The sequence below is a fragment of the Gymnoscopelus braueri genome, assembly GCF_963280865.1.
Source record: "Gymnoscopelus braueri genome assembly, chromosome: 17".
Classification (NCBI taxonomy): Eukaryota; Metazoa; Chordata; class Actinopteri; order Myctophiformes; family Myctophidae; genus Gymnoscopelus; species Gymnoscopelus braueri.
Genome location: NC_137617.1, coordinates 47,663,578 through 47,682,999, shown reverse-complemented (window position 1 = coordinate 47,682,999; position 19,422 = coordinate 47,663,578). Strand labels below are relative to the sequence as shown.

At 39.0% G+C, this 19,422-nt stretch overlaps 1 protein-coding gene across 1 annotated transcript in view; it reads left to right on the top strand.

Moving 5' to 3' along the window:
• Positions 1-18,583, top strand: part of LOC308105446 (scavenger receptor cysteine-rich type 1 protein M130-like) — a 30,771-nt gene extending 12,188 nt beyond the window's left edge. The window contains exons 9-22 of the mRNA XM_080456173.1: positions 1,485-1,799; positions 2,837-3,130; positions 3,429-3,743; positions 6,420-6,473; positions 8,360-8,416; positions 8,758-8,909; positions 10,238-10,282; positions 12,731-12,840; positions 13,585-13,751; positions 13,861-14,018; positions 14,111-14,318; positions 14,742-14,903; positions 15,945-16,066; positions 16,262-18,583. Of these exons, the coding sequence (XP_080312299.1) occupies positions 1,485-1,799; positions 2,837-3,130; positions 3,429-3,743; positions 6,420-6,473; positions 8,360-8,416; positions 8,758-8,909; positions 10,238-10,282; positions 12,731-12,840; positions 13,585-13,751; positions 13,861-14,018; positions 14,111-14,318; positions 14,742-14,903; positions 15,945-16,066; positions 16,262-16,492 (2,390 nt within the window). The 3' untranslated portion in view covers positions 16,493-18,583. The remainder of the gene's footprint in view (positions 1-1,484; positions 1,800-2,836; positions 3,131-3,428; positions 3,744-6,419; positions 6,474-8,359; positions 8,417-8,757; positions 8,910-10,237; positions 10,283-12,730; positions 12,841-13,584; positions 13,752-13,860; positions 14,019-14,110; positions 14,319-14,741; positions 14,904-15,944; positions 16,067-16,261) is intronic.
• Positions 18,584-19,422: the final 839 nt, after the last annotated feature.

Here is a 19,422-nt window from a genome sequence, read left to right as displayed (position 1 = left end):
TCTAGCCAATCAAAGGCATTGGTGTCAACATATTAACACGTATTAAGACTTCGGCCTTGTTGTGGGATCAATTCAACTCTAGTCCTCTTCTGTGTTACTGTTGTAGATGAGTATGCTTTCTTAGCTTTGGCCTTCTGCGCCTTTGCTTGACCAATGTCAGGTGTTCTCAAAGGGACACACACACGCACGGACGGGTGATTTGGACTAGAAGATACTGTTCCAATCAAGACTGATTGATCCTGTCTTACCTCGCTTCAAAAACGTAAACGGCTTTTTGAAGTGACACACCTTTTTATTATAGGATTGTATTTCGTCATGCGTCCCTCTAGCCAATCAGAGACATTGATGTCAACATATTGACACGTATTAAGACTTCGGCTTTGTTGTGGGATCATTTCAACTCTAGTCCTCTTCTGTGTTACAATTGTAGATGAGTATGCTTTCTTAGCTTTGGCCTTCTGCGCCTTTGCTTGACCAATGTTAGGTGTTCTCAGAGGGAAACACACACGCACAGACGGGTGACTTGGACTTACTGAAGGTACTGTTCCAATCAAGTCTGATTGATCCTGTTTTACCTCACTTCAAAAAGTAGGGGCTTTTTGAAGTGACACACCTATTTATAGAATTTTATTTCGTCACGCGTCCCTCTAGCCAATCAGAGGCATTGGTGTCAACATATTGACACGTGTCACGTGGAGCTTGCCCAATGTTAGCTTGGCTAACAATGTTTGCTCACACAAAGCGAAAACATATTCTCCACCTTCGGCGGAGACAATAATGTATTTTATTTGTAGCCTATATATTGTTATTATTATTATTATTATTATTATTATTATTATTATTATTATTATTACTATTATTATTGTCTCCGCCGGAGGCGGAGAGTATGTTTTCGCTTCGCCCCGCCGTGTGTTCACCTCCCTCCTAGCCAAGCTAACATTGGTCAAGCTCCACGTGACACGAGTCAATATGTTGACACCAATGCCTTTGATTGGCTAGAGGGACGCATGACGAAATAAAATCCTATAAATAGGTGTGTCACTTCAAAAAGCCATTTATGTTTTTGAAGTGAGGTAAGACAGGATCAATCAGTCTTGATTGGAACAGTACCTTCCAGTACAAATCACCCGTCCGTGCGTGTGTGTGTCTCTCTGAGAACACCTAACATTGGTCAGTTTCACGTGACATCACAATATGTAATATAAATATATAAATAGCTTAGACAGGAGAGGCTGAGATCACACAATGAAACTAACTCCCATTATGCAAACTGAAGAAGCAGCAAATGTTATGATAATATAATTGCTATGATATAGTAACATGTTCAATTTCACGTAAGAATTAGAACATTCCTAGAGAACTATGGTTAAAGATAGGGTAAGTGATTTCATTTGATTAAAATAGCACGGGTCTGCTGGCGGAGACTTGTGCTCCGAGGAGCACATTTTCTAGTTAATGTTTTAACTTTATATTTCTGTCCTCAGGTTCTCCACAGGTAAAACTTGTGAATGGTCCTGATGGATGCTCTGGTAGAGTGGAGGTTTATCATGAAGGCCAGTGGGGAACAATATGTGATGGTTACTGGGATCTCAATGATGCTCAAGTAGTGTGTAGACAGGTGGGCTGTGGAACAGCTCTGACAGCCAAAACGGGGGCGTTCTTTGGTGAAGGCCTTGGTAAAACCTGGTTGTATGGTATGCAGTGTTTGGGCCATGAGAGGTTCCTTGATGCCTGCGGTCACAGTGGATATGGAGATACTGGCTGCTCGCATGCTGAGGATGCTGGTGTGATCTGCTCAAGTAAGCTCCATGTTTTATTGTCTGCCATGGATTATTTATGTTGTTCGCTTCTGTTTATGTTTCATGTAATTCACTTGATGAATTAACGAGTTATCCACTTGGATTACAGTTTATCTGAGATAAAAAAAAAAAAAAGACATCAGATATCTTTGGATGTCTATAGGTATTAAACCATCATAGAGGCTTTTGGAGTACTATATCCTAACTTTTAGACACTCAATTGGTTAATTTGAACAGGAATTAATGAATGATATTATTCTACACACAGTAACCAGTTTGCTGTTGGAGTTTCAGTCTCAACCGTTTTCAAAGCAAAGTACACTTCATCATGAAGTCATGTGCTGTTAACCCATTCAGACCGGGAGTGTCAATCTTTGATTTCTTTGAGCTATTAAAAAACAGCAGATACACAAGCTAATAGCGTGGCACCGAGTGCCGTGCTATGAGCTTGTAGATCTGCTATTTTTTTGAGAAATCATGGGATTGTTTTGCAAATCTTTGAATATATATATATATATTTTTTTTTAAAGCAAAATGTTTAACTCAAATCTTTGCTTCTGGGGGATTATACAATTGTCTTCTAAATCCTAACAAAAATTCTATGAAAAACTTGTTGTTGCTATAATATCAGTGGTTTTCATGTCAACGACCACAAAATGATATGTATTTGGCCGCGGACCCCCATCTCAAAATATGTTGTTCCAGGGACCCCCCAGAAGCAAAGATTTGAGTAAAAAAATATATTAAAAAAAATATATTAAAAGATTGGCAAACAAATTCAAGTTTTTTCTAAAATAGCAAATCTACGCGGCACTCGTGCCGCGCTATGAGCTTGTATATCTGCTATTTTTGAATAGCCAAAGGAATCTTAAAGTGACACAGACGCGTTGCCGGATTGAATGGGTTAAATTATACTGCTCCATTTTTTCTAGCCACTTCTGGACCCTGAAAACATATTTTCAGCTCAAGTCATGTAAACCTGTCCTTGAACCTTTGCATTTCTGACACTTTTAAATGTGTTTTTTACTGATTTCCAGACAAAGCCAGGCTGGTCAACGGCACCGACCGTTGCTCTGGTCGAGCGGAAGTCTTCCACAACGATGAGTGGGTGAAACTTTGTAGTAATGACTGGAGCTCAAGCAAGGCTGTGTTGACGTGTAGAGAGCTAGAATGTGGAGATCCAGTCAGTCCCCAAGTAAAACCTTACTTTGGTGAAAGCAAAGGGCTGAGAGGGTTTACAAGCAGGTGTTTAGGTAATGAGACCTCTATCGCAGACTGCTCACTTCAGACCCACCCTGCAGCATGTGACAATGTTGCTCTGAAGTGTACAGGTAGGTTTAGATAATCATTACATCTGTTGGGCCTTCTGTGCCTTTTATACACATACAGCTTTTCTTTAGGAAGGTTACTGTGGTAATCAGTTGTAAATGAAAGCATAAACAGTACATAATAATGATAATAATAATAATAATAATAATAATAATAATAATAATAACAATAACAATAACAATAATAGTTATTATTATTATTATTATTATTACATTTATTATTATTATTATTATTTTTATTATTATTATTATTGTACATGTCATGTTGTAATATCTGTTAACTGTATATTTCTATCCTCAGGTTCTCCGCAGGTAAAACTTGTGAATGGTCCTGATGGATGCTCTGGTAGAGTGGAGGTTTATCATGAAGGCCAGTGGGGAACAATATGTGATAGTTTCTGGGATCTCAATGATGCTGAAGTAGTGTGTAGACAGGTGGGCTGTGGAACAGCTCTGACCGCCAAAACGGGGGGGGTCTTTGGTGAAGGCCTTGGTAAAATCTGGTTGAGTGAGATTGAGTGTTTGGGCCATGAGAGGTTCCTTGATGCCTGCAGTCACAGTGGATATGGAGTTCATTACTGCTCCCATGCTGAAGATGCTGGTGTGATCTGTTCAAGTAAGCTCCATGTTTTATTGTCTAAAATTGATTATTTATGTTGGTCACTTATGTTTCATGTAATTCACTTGATGAATTAACGAGTTATCCCCTTGGGTTACAGTTTATCTGAGATAAATTGTCAAAATATGTTTTCAAAAGACATCAGATCTCTTCGGATGACTAGGTATTAAACCATCATAGAGGCTTTTGGAGTACTAAATCCTAACTTTTAGACACTCAATTGATCAATTTGAACAGGAGTTAATGAATGATATTATTCTACACACAGTAACCAGTTTGCTGTTGGAGTTTCAGTCTCAACCGTTTTCAAAGCAAAGTACACTTCATCATGAAGTCATGTGCTGTTAACCCATTCAGACCGGGAGTGTCATTTTTTGATTTCTTTGGGCAATTAAAAAAACAGCAGATATACAAGCTCATAGCGCGGCACCGAGTGCCGCGCTATGAGCTTGTATATCAGCTATTTTTAGAAAAATCATGGGATTTTTTTGCAAATCTTTGAATATATATTTTTTTAAAGCGACATTTTTTAACTCAAATCTTTGCATCTTTGGGATTCTACAATTGTCTTCTAAATCCTAACAAAAATTCTATGAAAAAGCTGTTGTTGCTATAATATCAGTGGTTTTCATGTCAAGGACCACAAAATGGTATGTATTTGGCCGCGGACCCCCATCTCAAAATATGTTGTTCCAGGGACCCCCCAGAAGCAAAGATTTTAGTAAAAAAATACATTAAAAAAAAATGTATTCAGAGATTGGCAAACATATTCACGATTTTTTGAGCCAATCAGAGGCAGGTGGGGCGGGTCTTTTCTCTCGCGCAGCAACTAGTCAGTTAGACACGCTGTGATTGGCCAGTAGTCAACGCGATGTGATTGGTCAGTAGTGAAACAGCCCTGCGGAAGAGCCTTGTATTGAGATACCAGTCGCTCCAATGAACTGCAGAGGCCAATGAGGTATCTAGGTTTCTATATCTATGACCTCGCGCCCGTGTCTGTCGAGTGCACCGAGCCTAGCTGGATAGCACAATCACCGTCATGTCTCTAATAAATCGCCCTGTCATTCATATTGTCAACACTTTGAGGTTACTGCAGCCTCCTACTAATGTAACGCATGTTTATGTCCACTACTGTGATAGCGATCGTTGTATTTCACTGCTTACTTCCCAAGGGTGCTTAACATGAGCCTTTAGCATGCGGCTAACGCACTTTCAACGTTAGCATGTAGCTAACGCTAACGTGGTTGTCATGCCTGAAGCGGCTGTGCAATCACTTTGTCAACAATGAACGTTAGAGTGGTGAAGGTTGTGTGTAGTGCTGATGTTTGTTGTGTGAAGCTTAATGTCAGAGTGTTTGTGTTGGAGCGCCTCTGTGCGGCTGCAGAGTTCATGTGCAACATCTTGCATGCGTGGCTGTGGCTTTACAGTTTTCCTTCGCCGTGTCTGCAGGGACCCCCAAGGGTCTCCAGGGACCCCTAAGGGGGGGGGGGGGGTCCGCGGACTCAAAGTACTCAAATTCTTTACTTAAGTAAAAGTACCAATACTGCACTATAGAAATACTCTGTTACAAGTATAAGTCCAGAATTAAAAATGTACTTGAGTAAAGGTACAAAAGTATTGGCATTAACATGTACTTAAAGTACCAAAAGTAAAAGTACTAACATTTTGAAAATAGCGGAACTACAAGCTCACAACGATGCGACGCGTTGTGAGCTTGTAGATCGGCTATTTTCAATTAGCCTATGTATGAAATAGGGCTAAAGTGGTTAATGTATTTTTCATTACATCATAATTTATATCTGCAAAGTAACTAGTAACTAATGTTTTCAAACAATTGTAGCGGAATATAAGTACAATATTTGCCTCTGAGATGTAGTTAAGTAAAAGTATTGGAAATTGGAAATACTCAAGTAATGTACAGATACCTCAAAATTGTACTTAATTACAATTAATTATTAATTACTCTCTCTCTCTCTCTCTCTCTCTCTCTCTCTCTCTCTCTCTCTCTCTCTCTCTCTCTCTCTCTCTCTCTCTCTCTCTCTCTCTCTCTCTCTCTCTCTCTCTCTCTCTCGTTACTTAACCTTCGTAGGGTCTTCGTGTTTTAGTCACACCCAGGGCCTTCGGGTCACTTTCACCCGAAGGCCCTGGGTAAAAATTTACATTTTCATGAAAAATTGTATTTTCATATCACATGTTTAGTACAGTAAATAAGGCAAATAGAAGAAGTTTCATAGAGAACTTTTTTTTTTTACACAAGCTCACAATGCGTCGCATATATCGGCTATTTTCAAATGGCCGAAATGTATATAGGGCTGAACAAGTGGTTAATGTATGTTTTGTAAAGATAATCAAAATCTACAAAGTAACTAGTAACTAAAGTTTTCAAATAATTGTAGTGGAGTAAAAGTATAATATTTGCCTCTGAGATGTAACAGAGTAGAGGTAAAAGTAATGGAAATTGGAAATACTCCAGTAAAGTAAAAATACCTCAAAATTGTACTGAAGTACGGTACTTGAGTAAATGTTCTTAATTACTTTACACCACTGCTCGCATCTAGTACTCAATCATTCCAACATCCTTCATATTCTGAGTGTTCATGTTCAGCTCTTTTAGTCAATGCAGGGTTAATTGTTGCAAGCTATCCATACTAAACCAAATATCCCTGGTGCCAGGTTCAGCTGATTCATTAACTGCAGCACCCAGGCTAGGTGTGCAAGGTGCCAAAGGTGAGTAGAATTGTATTGCATGACATTCAACAGAAATTCATACAGTATGTTGAGGAAAAAGCCATCCTCTCCCTTTCTATGAAACATACAGGTTACACACACAAATATGTTGGTGGATATTTCACATCAAACTATGCATAATAGTTGACGCCTCATTCTTACAGGTTGATGGCTTTAATCATGCTGAAATATCAACCTCATTCTGAGAGAAAAAAAATCATTATAGTGACAAAAAGAGAAAGAAAAGAAGGAAACAAATAGTTACCAGCATGTACAGTAATATGTGTGTGTGTGTGTGTGTGTGTGTGTGTGTGTGTGTGTGTGTGTGTGTGTGTGTGTGTGTGTGTGTGTGTGTGTGTGTGTGTGTGTGTGTGTGTGTGTGTGTGTGTGATACATTCTGTGTATTTTGCTTTGATTAAGCAATTTCTACATTAAACATTTTAGGATTTCTCCATGAAATGAATCAGACAGTCAGTGTAGCTAAGTTGGCAAAAAGCCAAACAGTAACAAACAGAGCAATCTTCTACTTGAAATCCTAATGAGAGTGACCATAATGGTGCAAATGAAAATGTAATTGACACACTGGATCAAGCTCCGCCAGTGATTTAATTAAATTGGTGATTTTTATTGAATTGCTGGTAATTCAATCAAAATCACTTGTGGAGTTTGATCCAGTGTGCAGACTTTATTTCCCTTTTTGGAGTGTTCCTCTGCCCAGCCCCTAGGACTTTATTGTTCAGACGTGCGTGCTTTGTTTACTTTTTTTTTGAGTGGCCATAATGATGCCCATTAAGGGAGTGACCTCCGTGTTAATGTTGATTACACTGACCAAGACTAAAATGATGACTGAAATGTAATTTCAAGTTAAAATATTCCAGTGCATCCTCACAGTTAAGACATTTACTTTGGTTAAAATAAGTGTTAAATAGCTCTATATTCTGCTAGTACTCATTGCTATAGAGTGTTTGTTCAGTAAAAGGAGTCTCCCATGTCTCTCCAGCTCTTTATTAATCAGTTTAGACCGGGAACGTCATTTTAAGATTAATTTGGCTATTAAAAAATAGCAGATATACAAACTCATAGCTTGGCACCGGGTGCCGCGCTGTGAGCTTGTAGATCTGCTATTTTTTAAACATTTGTAACTCAAATCTTTGCTTCTGAGGGTCCTTGGAACGACATTTTGTTTGTTTTTATACTTTTAATATTTTTTATATTTTATATGTATATATGTTTTTTAATGTTAAAAAAAAAACCTTTAGGATTTAGAAAACATTTTTAGAGTCGGCCTCAGGGCTTAATGGGTTAAACAGAAAATGCAGCAGATTAATGACATAATCGTTCACTTTGTGATGCAAGCATGACATTTGGCACACCTACTCTCTAAGGGCCACTCTTATGGAAAAAGCCACTGGCCAGTCAAAAATCAAAGATGGCGACCATGTTTTCAAGATGGCCGCCAACTTAGCAGAGCAGATAGTGATATAATCTTTCAGGTCGTGATACAAGGACACAATTTGGCACAAATACTCTGTAAGGGCTAATCTTATGGAAAAAGGCACTGGCCATGCAAAAATCCAAGATGAGGACCATTTTCAATACACCTCAGCACTGCTGAGGGTGTATAGTGTTGTATATTGTGTATGTTTTATTGCTGTCGGGCAGAAACCTCTTCATCTCCATATTTTGCTTTTTTGATCATACTACAGCGTCACACAAAATACATTTTGAGCTTGTTGATCTGCTACTTTTGCTATTTTTTTATTTCAATCCTGAAAAGTAACAGGTTTGGACACACTGTATGAGGTTTCCACCCGACAGAGACGATGTATACCAAAAAATAATAATAATGACACACACACACACGCACACATATGTTTTATTTTTAGGGGAATCGTCATCTGCAGATATCTGGAATGCCGACCAGAGAGCCTATCAGATTACACGTGAGCACAATAGTGTTGAATGAGTTAGTCAACAGAAATTCACGTAAGCAACCATAAAACATTTGATTCTGTGTCAAGAAACATTTTAATATTACAGAATCAAATGTTTTATGGTCATGCTTCACCAGGAGCCTGGATGGCTTGGTTCCAGGCTTAAAATAATTTATATAGATAATGAATGAATGGGCTTGCTATCTCTGGAACCACAAAATGGCTGCCACTGCTATGCTCTATCGGGCCTCTCAATGACCACAGCTAATGGATATTTTGTGTGTGGTACATATTTGCAGACTTTTTTTTAACACTTCTTCTCATTCATAGTTGTGTTTACTCTGTTTCAGGTATCAAGTGTAGTTACCTTGACATTTTAAAACACCTGAACATGAACATGCAAGAAGAAAACAGAACGTACATGGCAACGCGGCCCGTTCTAGACCACACCGAACCCACCGTGGTGTGGCTGGATGTGGCGCTCAACGCCATTTTAGACGTGGTAAGTGAACGCTGTGTTTTCAAGGCATTTCTTGTCTATGGACACTGGACAATGAAGACAGAACAAAGTGATGGCAGAGAGAGTAAATGCCACACGTATCACCTGATAAGCCTGATGCAGTTATGTGACTGTTGATTAATAATAATAATACCTGAAATGTATATAGCGCTTTTCTAAGTACTCAAAGTTACTAATTAACAAATTAACTTTACTTCCATAACCCCTCTGATGATATTTTATACTTCATCATGTCAGTGAAAACAGCTGATCTGACATGTTTTGAGCTTGCATACGTGCTAGTTCTGCTTTGTTTAAGAATGTTTGCCTATAGAGTGCCGAAGTCCTGACGTCACTCCCACTACCCCTGGGTTAGGGCGTTATTTGTTGTATTGGAATCCCAATAGGGGGAATCTTAGATCGTGTCAAGAACTGTGTTCCAAAAATAAACATACCACCCCGGGGATTCTGTCAGGTATGTGACTCTGTGTCGTTTATGATTGAGTTACGATTGATAACGTCTGTGTTTGGAAAAAAATAAATAAGATTTTCGGACTCTTTGATAAATTAGTACTTTTTCACAGTCAGTTGATGCTTCATATCCATGTGAGTAAATCACCGGGGTGACTTGTTCCGAAACACAGTTCTTATATGACGCGATCTAAGATTCCCCTATGGGAAAAATTACGCTGTGACCCAGGGGGACAGCACCCTCTAGTGGCAGTGATGTCAGACTTCGGTGCTCTATAATGACCATGAATGAATGAGTTAAAAATAATAGAGGGCACCGGATATCCCCTCCCATCCACTTGCATTGAGTTGCTCACCCAGTGCATGAGGCGAAATCACCCCTCCTTCTGGGTTGTGAAATGTGATGGGCGAGGCCTATTTGGGGGCTTCTGTGACACGTATTGCGTCACCTCGGTGCGCGGCCCCGTGCGCAAGCTCGTGAGTCGAGCCCATTGGTCAAAACCGTTTTCGCTCGTTTGTGTACAGTGGCCCCAGCCGTTTTAAGCTGCAGTACCTATGAATGGCCAGCATGTGTCCATTTCGCTTCAATGAAACCACTGGGTTCTGGGGGCTTGATAATGTCATGCCCCGGATTGGAAAACTACAGTTAACATGGTTAACTCACTGGGCAACCAGGGAGCCATGATATTTATTTATTTATTTGCATGAGGTCCGCTGTACTGTGTACTTATTGTATGTATGCACATGTGTGTGTGTGTGTGTGTGTGTGTGTGTGTGTGTGTGTGTGTGTGTGTGTGTGTGTGTGTGTGTGTGTGTGTGTGTGTGTGTGTGTGTGTGTGTGTGTGTGTGTTTATTCTTAGGTTGAGAAAGAGCAGAAATTCATCTCATACTTGTGGATTGAAATGGTGAGTTCTGAATACATTATCGTTGCTGTCGGATGGAAACCATTAATATCCTAAAAGGTTACTTTTCAGAAAACCCACCAGAGATGGGAAAAGCACTGACATTCTGTACTCAAGTAGAAGTACAATTACTTGTGTAAAAAAACGAAGTAGAAGTACTCATTCACATAATTACTCAAGTAAAAGTGAAAAAGTACGGGCTCTGAAATGTACTTTAAGAGTAAAAGTATTTTTACCGGATGTTTCTGTGCAAAGCCAAGTGTAACATGTAATTTAAAGGCTATTAAACTTAAAAGATCCACACCAAACACACGTCTTATAACTGGCCCAGGATTGGTTTCCAATCTGTGATGTGATGAATCATGCAAGCAGACCCACCTCTTGAAATCTAATACAGCAGTGGTTCTCAACCTTTTTAGACTGAGTACCACCTCAGAAAACATTCAGCCACCATTTGTACCACCATTATGACTGATGTTCAAATACAGTAGCGTAGATCCACCCCATCCTATTCAGCTAAACTGTATTATGCACAGTTAACACAGGAGACAAATGTATTCCTAATAAGAAATATGTAATTTTCACAGTTACATTATGGCAATTCCCACAGACAGACAGACAGACAGACAGACAGACAGACAGACAGACAGACAGACAGACAGACAGACAGACAACAAGATAACATTAACAACTGTACTTCAATCAAACAGCACAGTGAGATACTATCCTTCTATCCTACATACACCCACACACACGCGTGTGAGCGTGCGCAAGCCAAATTTGTCAGAAAAGTTGTGCACCTGATTATTAAAGAAGACTTTTTTTTTTTTTAAATCAAAGCAACAGTTGTGCTGACTGTGTTTTAATTCTCTTACACACAGTAGCACTACTTCAGCCAGCATCATGAGATAATTAACAATAACCACTGCCACCTCACCTACTGCTTCGAAGGTTAAAAAAGAACGCACTTCCAACGTGTACACTGTACATTGTTTAAGTCACAGGAGCATGGTTTCATATCGTAAATATGAACTTTGGACAAAGTCTTGCGTTTACACTGTAATCCACGTGAGTTCTTGTTTATATTTCCTCCGTGGTGGAAAGCCTTGTGACGTAAGGTTACTTTAGGTTCATGACCAGCATCCTGATGGCAGAAATGCGACATTCTCAAAACAAATCAAAATAAGAGTATATTGTTGTATATGATTAGTCAACACTACTTTTATTGTTTAGTCTAGTTACAGGAATTAGATATTTAGTATTAAAACTAAAGTAACGAGCCAGTTTTGAAAATGTAGGGAGTAGAAAGTACAGATACGTGTGTTAAAATGTAAAAGAGTAAAAGAAAAAGTTACTCAGTAAAGTACAGATACCCGAAAACAGTACTTTATTACGGTTTGTTACTTCCCATCTCAGAAACCCACAGACAGACCAGGCCAATTTCACTTTAAAATTATTTTCAAAAATAGAAAAAACTGCCAATGTGCTAAGCTCACAACGCAGCATGATGCAACGATGCATGAGCTTGTAGATCGGCTATTTTCACTACTTTTGCTCAACAATGTCAGATTAATAATATACTCTGTTTTGTAAGGGGGGAGGGTTAATCTGGACTAGAGGGGTAGATATCCAGTATAGTATGAACAACCAAGGTGGTATAATTTGGACGTGAGAAACACAGTCTGGACAAGACAATATTTCAATCAATTTCAATCAAACAATATTTGGCTTAAAATCTTAAAGACTACTCAGCAACGTGTAACTCTTCCTCAGGCAGCAATGATGTGAAATCATGTCAAATATGTAGGAAAGGGTCAGGATATACCCGTATTATATGTATATATTTGACATGACTTCACACACTTACCATTGCTGCCTGGGGAAAAGTTATTTAATTAAGCCAATTATTTGTCAATTTGCCTAAACAAAAAGTACAGTATACAGTTGTTTCCCTCCTCTATTGTTTTTGCATTGGCTTTTTGCCTCCTTGGGAACCCTCGGACTCTCTGAAAACAAATGGAGACATTTTCAGTGTAAATATAAATATGCTGTCTATTGATGAGCAACGTCAGGAATGTTGAACAATCTCTAACTCTCACAAGCCATTCTGCTACTCTCACATCTATTCTCCACCTCCCAAAAAAGAAACACAGTCCACAGAGCCACCTTGTGGCACCTAAATGCCATTACATCTCCCCCTTGTGTTACATTCCTTGGTTCTGTCAAATAGAACCTGTGGCATCATTTAACTGAAATGCAAAGAATATATACGTTAAATGTACTGGCAATGCATTAAATCTCTCCTGCGACCCGTTGTGGTTGAAATGTGGACGAAGTACAGAGCCAACACGTGTCTAGATTACTAGGTAAAGAAGGACTGAGTGGTTGACAAAAAGAACATAAAGTAATGATGTCTACGAGCTATCAATATGATTTGTTCTTCTACTGCAGTATTGGAAAAATGAGTTCATATCCTGGGATCCCTCTGAGTTCTGTGGAATTCAGCGTGTTTCTGTACCCAGTGGATGGCTGTGGAGGCCTGACGTCATCATCGATGAGAGGTGGGAATACGCACGCACGCGCACGGACACACGCACGCACGCACGCACGCACGCACACACACACACACACACACACACACACACACACACACACACACACACACACACACACACACACACACACACACACACACACACACACACACACACACACACACACACACACACACACACTCACACACTTATTTGTGAAATGTTCTATACAAATATGTTGAAATAGGTTTCATGACGTTCAGTTTTACCACACATTAAAAGTCTTTGTCATGGTCCTTCAAACGTGTATAGAAAGTTTTAACAAAAAATTCCACTCCATTGATCCATGGCAGGTGTTTTTCTCTCACATTTCTAAAGCCTTTTCAACTGCAATGAAAAAAGAAATCTTTGCCTGCAGGTGTCGCTGGTGAGGGATTTTGCCTGTCAATCATCGCCTCTGCTCCGCCTCCCCCCCAAAGGAAAGGATAGGGGAGGGGAGGGGCGAGGAGGAGAGTGGGCGGGATTAATTGGCCGTGACCTCACTGCCGAAGGGCCAAACTCAGATTACTTTTCAGCCTAATTATTCAGAAAACCCCAGACCACAGAAAATGAATGTTCAAAGTTCCGATTGTTTAGGTGTAATTGAGGTCATAAAACCCCCAAAAAACATAAAAAATAAAAAAAAGTGAAAATGAATTTCATAGAACCTTTAAACTCTCTCTGTCTGTCTGTCTGTCTGTCTGTCTGTCTGTATGTCTGTCTGTCTTCCAGGTTAGAGGGTGGGGCTGCTGTCAGCCCTTATATCCACATTAGATATGATGGGACAGTCTTTGTTAAGAGTGATGAAGTGGTCGTCAGCAGCTGCAGAATGAACGTCTACAAGTTCCCCTTCGACACTCAGTCCTGCAACCTCACGTTTGCCTCTGTGATATACTTCAGTGAGTGACTCAACTGTTAAATCATCTAACTTTATGTTAATTCTCATTCATTGTATTTGTCTGCCTGGAGTCTGGATTACCTCTGTGTTTTCTCCTGTTACTTCACCAGCTGACGAACTGGAGCTCAAAGCAGCCTATGACAAAAACTACACCAGATTCTTAACCACGATGGTGATGTGGGGCGAGCCAGAGTGGGAGTTTGACAACTTTACATACATCAAACTCAACGGGACCACCTACAAACCCCAGCATAGGATTGTTTACACTGTAGGTATTGTTCATAAACGCTAGGATGTTTTCTAGTAAACTGCTACAGTTGCATTTTGTCAAACCTGAACTGCCTCTATATCTCCTCCTAGATCACAATGAAGAGGAAGGCCATCCTCTACATTGTCAGCTTCCTGTTGCCCGTCTTGTTCTTCTTGTGTCTAGACATGGCGTCTTTCCTGATCTCGGACAGCGGTACGAAGCTGGGCTTTAAGGTCACCGTGCTGCTGGCCGTCACAGTTTTACAACTACTTCTCAACGACATCCTGCCCGCCACGTCCAACAGAATGCCAATCATAGGTAATGCTCTTGTGATTAGGGCTGGCCCTGAAGCTATTTATATGGAATCAAAGTTCAAAACTTTTTTTAGATTACTAGAAAAAAGTGCCCTGCGGGTGTTTGGCCCAATCCTATGCACCCCCCCCCCCCCAACTCCCCATACCCCCCACTAGCCTATTGAATGTCCCAACCCATGACTTACATTTGTGCAAAGTTTGGTAGACAATTGCACAACTGGTGTGTCGTGGGGAGGCACACCAGAGGAAGATAATAAGTGAGTAATTAATTGAGATCTGAACGTCAACATAACAATCCCTTGGCTGTTTGGGGCCAGCCCTACAAGGGATACATATGTATCTGTTTTATATACAGTTGTATCATTCATATACACAGTATGAGTACAGATGATAATGTAGGCTATTTCAAATTACGTCCTGCTCACAGCGACCTACTGCATTGGGAGTTTTGCTCTGATGCTGCTAAGTCTGTTGGAGGCTATTCTGGTGACGTATCTGTTGGAAAAAGACTCTGTCCCCCAGAAGACAGAGACAGACAAAGACCACAACCTGAAGGAGGACGAGACCAAAGGCTACAGCTGTGACAGAGGTGAGACATTACAACACGGAGACAATTACAATTATAATGTAGGCATTTAGCAGACGTAGTGTTAAAGCAATGTAACAAAGTGCAAGATCAAGGCCTGGCTCAGACTGTTCGCCGGTGTAGCAGTCCAGGCACCTAGTCTCAACGTAGCCTGACAGCACATCGCGGGTTAGAGTCCAGATCCCCGAGTCCCCTAGGGTAGGTACCCTCACAAAAAAACATGCAGTAATCCTGGTCTTTATACTGCCTGAAGGAAGGGAAAGGAACTGGTTGGAATAGCGTGTTCCTTCCACGCGCCACGTCCTACCGGGGAAACTCCCAGGTGATAAGCTCACTCCTCATGCATTGAAGGAAGCATGAGCTCAGTTTGGGGCTCTCCCCAGACTGGCAGAGGGAGAGTAGTGCCCAGGATTACAGCTTAGGCAATTGGCACTGAATGAAAAAATGGGTTACAAAAATCGTGGGATAATAATAATAATTAAAAAGAAAATATATATATATATATATTTTTTTTTAAGTGCAAGATCAAAGTAAATGACATGGCCGTACTCAACAAACGACAGGGCAAATGAAAAAAAAAAAAAAAAAAAAAAATATATATATATATATATATATATATATATATTGCAAGAACCGAAACACCCAGTGACTCCAGGAAACAATACTGATGATGTGTCCAAGTGAAAAAAGTTTGAAAACCATTGATAATATAGCAACATGAGTACAAAATAAAAAATAAAAAAAAACTGTTAGGATTTAGAGGACATTTGTAAAATCCCCAGAAGCAAAGATTTGAGTTAAAAACTTTCGCTTTAAAAAAGTATATATATATTCAAACTAAAGATTTGCACACATTTTCACGCTGTGCCGAGCTATGAGCTTGTATATCTGCTATTTTTGAATAGCCAAAGAAATCTTAAAATGACACACAGATGCGTTCCCGGTCTTAAAGGGTTAATCTCTGGCTTCAATAGTGTTCTAAATTCCCAGCCATGAATATTCTGAATTGTATAATCATCAATCATACTGTGTGTGTCATTTCAGAGAAGAGATGCAAGTGGTGTCCTCCATGCTTTTGCAAAGTCCCTGATGATGATGGTGATGATGATGATGATGATGATGGAGCCACAACGCTCCATCTTCAGCCTCTGAGTGCAGCTGAAGAGGTTAGCATGATGTCACCATTATACATGTCACCATGTGTGTAGTGTATGAATGTAGAAGAAAAAAATGACCTTTGGACAAATATTTTTTTACATCTTTGGCCCAAAAAGCAAATGTAAAACATACCACTCTTTAGACAAGTTATCATCCACTTAATAAACACCGATATAAATAATCTAATCTAATGTGTGTTTCAGGACAATAATCTCAAAGGGGAATCTCATGGATTCCAGGTGATCCTGCATGAGCTGAGAGATCTGGAGAAGAACCTGGTTTTGTTCTTTAAGAACAAGGAAGCTGGAGGAGGCAGCCCTGGTTACTGGACCAGAATGGCCACAAGAATCGACAAAGCTTTCTTCATTTTCTATGTGGCAACAGTCGGCGTGTTCCTGGCCGTCATCTTTAATGAATGGAGTCCTGAATACTAACACAAGACACCAGTGGTGTAAAGTAACTAAGTACATTTACTCAAGTGCTGTACTTAAAGGTAGGGTAAGTGATATTTGTTGGTAATTTTTTTGTTTTTTGTTAAAAAGGTTAAAGTGCTATAATCTGATAGTAATCATTGCTGCAGAGCGTTTGTTGGGTCACATGGGTCTCTCCAGCTCTTTAGTAACAGAATATAGTACATTTTCAGGTAGGTGACAACATTTAAGCCAATCAGGAGAAAGCACTGAAAATGCATTTTCTGTTTAATAAAGAGCTGGAGAGACATGGAGACTCCTTTAACTGAACAAACACTCTATAGCAATGATTACTATCACAATATAGAGCTATTTAACACTGTTACTGAACAAACACTCTATAGCAATGAGTACTATCACAATATAGAGCAATTTAACACTGTTACTGAACAAACACTCTATAGCAATGAGTACTATCACAATATAGAGCAATTTAACACTTACTTTAACCAAAGTAAATCACTTACCCTACCTTTAAGTACAACTTTAAGGTATTTTTTACTTTACTGGAGTATTTCAAATTTCCACTTTTACTTCTACTCCACTATATCTCAGAGGCAAATGTTATATTTTGACTTCACTACAATTATTTGAAAACTTTAGTTACTAAAGTAGATTAGTAGTAGTTACTTTGTAGATTTGGATTATTATTACAAAACATACATTACCCACTTCAGCCCTATATAGGCTACATTTCAGCCATTTGAAAATAGCAGATCTACAAGCATCGCGACACATTGTGGGCTTGTAGATCTGCTATTTTCAAATTATGTTTTTTTTAAACATTTTATACATTTTAAAACTTAATGAGTACTTTCTACTTTTGGTACTTTAAGTACATTTTGATACCAATACTTTTGTACTTTCACTCCAGTACATTTTAAAATCCGGACGTTTACTTGTAACAGAGTATTTCTACATTGCAGTGTTGATACTTTTACTTATAAGTGAAACATTTGAGTGCTTTTTCCCACCACTGCAAGACGCAATGCTTCAGCTGTCGTTCATTTGCTTCTCTGTGAACACTGTTAAAGCAGTAGCTGTGGGCGCCCTCTGCTGTCAGCTCCAGTCATATAGTGAAGGACTGGTGAAAAATGAATGCTGGCCGGTCCTTGAATGTTCATTTACTCCTGTTGACTTTCTCTACGTTCTGGTTAGTGTGTTAGTGTGTTGTCTAGTTTAGACTATAGCAGTCTATTCTGTATTCTACAGCAGGGTTGGGGCAACTTTGACGATGGAGAGGTCCACTATATTTCGACACTCACTCCAGAGAGCCACACTTTATTTTGTATATTAATGCCGTACGTCACCATTCTATGTCACACAAAAGTAGCCGATCTACAACTACGACGCGTTTTGAGCTTGTAGATCTGCTATTTTCGCAATTTTTGAATTGGAATCCTGTTCATTTTTTTTTGCTATTTTTGAATTGAAATCCTGAAAAAGTATATATTTTTTAATGTTAAATGCATTTAGTTATACTAATGTTAACTTTATGCTCTAAAATACAAATACATTGGACATAAAGAAGACAATATAATTTGAATATTAGTCATTAAGCTACTAATATAGACTGCTCACCTGTGGATGCCTGTAACCAACTGTTTTTGCTTATATTTAGCCATCTGCCTGGTTTCTGTAATTGAGTCTTGTATTCAGCCTGTGTATACGTATATGGTGCTTGTGTGATTTTACAATTTATAGTGTTTTTTTAGTGTGATTATTGTCTATTGAGGATAGATTGCCATCATGCCATGGCATAGATATTGACGATGCAGGATTTCACCAAATCTTTACAGAATATTGAAAGTCATTGTCCGTCATAATGGTGTGTTTACATTGGCTTACATGTTTATGTTGCATGTGATGAATACTTAGGGTTGGATGAGCATGATGGCTCGGGTGATGGCAAATTACTGTAATATCACATGTCACAATGTATTTTGTCCACATAAAATATATCTTAAAATATCATGTGTTTTGCTTCTCCTTTGGGTCTGATTTGTTCACAACTGAATACTCTGTACCAAATCTAACGTCTACCAGCATACTGAAATGAAATGAATTATGCGTGTCAGTTTTTAATCATCATTATTAATCCACATTATGCTCCTAATTCAGCTAATTATAAGGCAATAAAGGAAACAAAGATGAGTAGCCTAACCCTGAGAACTTGTAGATCTGCTATTTTGAAAAGATTTGTATACATTTCAAAACTTCTTCTTAATGAGTACTGTCTACTTTTAGTACTTTAAGTACATTTTGATACCAATACTTTTGTACTTTTACTCAAGTAAATTTGGAATTCCTGACTTTTACTTGGAACAGAGTATTTCTACTTTGCAGTATTAATACTTTTACTTATTAGTACCTTTTCCACCACTGGATAGAACAAATAGAGAATAGATGTGACATTGAAGGATTCATTTTCAGAGATTGTATTCACATAATTTGGAAACATAACAACAGAGAGAGTATTGACTTCTTCTTTTTTTAACAATTCAACAGACATAGTTGTACAGATGTTATTGGAAAAATAATTACAGTTACAGAGTTTAGTCAATATGTTGTATTCCTAACATAAATACAATAATGTGCCTAAGTAAGTAAGTATACAAAAAGTGACATCAAAGTTTTCAGAGCTGTTATCATACAGAGCATACACTACTAACTAAATGTGTTATTATACAGTAAAGCATTGGTTCTCAAAGTGGGGTCCGGGGACCCCCAGGGGTACTTGAAGGGGTTCCAGGGGGTCCCCAGCTAAATGATGGATAGGAACCAAATGGACCCTTATGGGTCTGTAACTCTGAGAGTGTACAAATGGAACCAAATGGACTCTTATGGGTCTGTAACTCTGAGAGTGTACAAATGGAACCAAATGGACCCGTTAG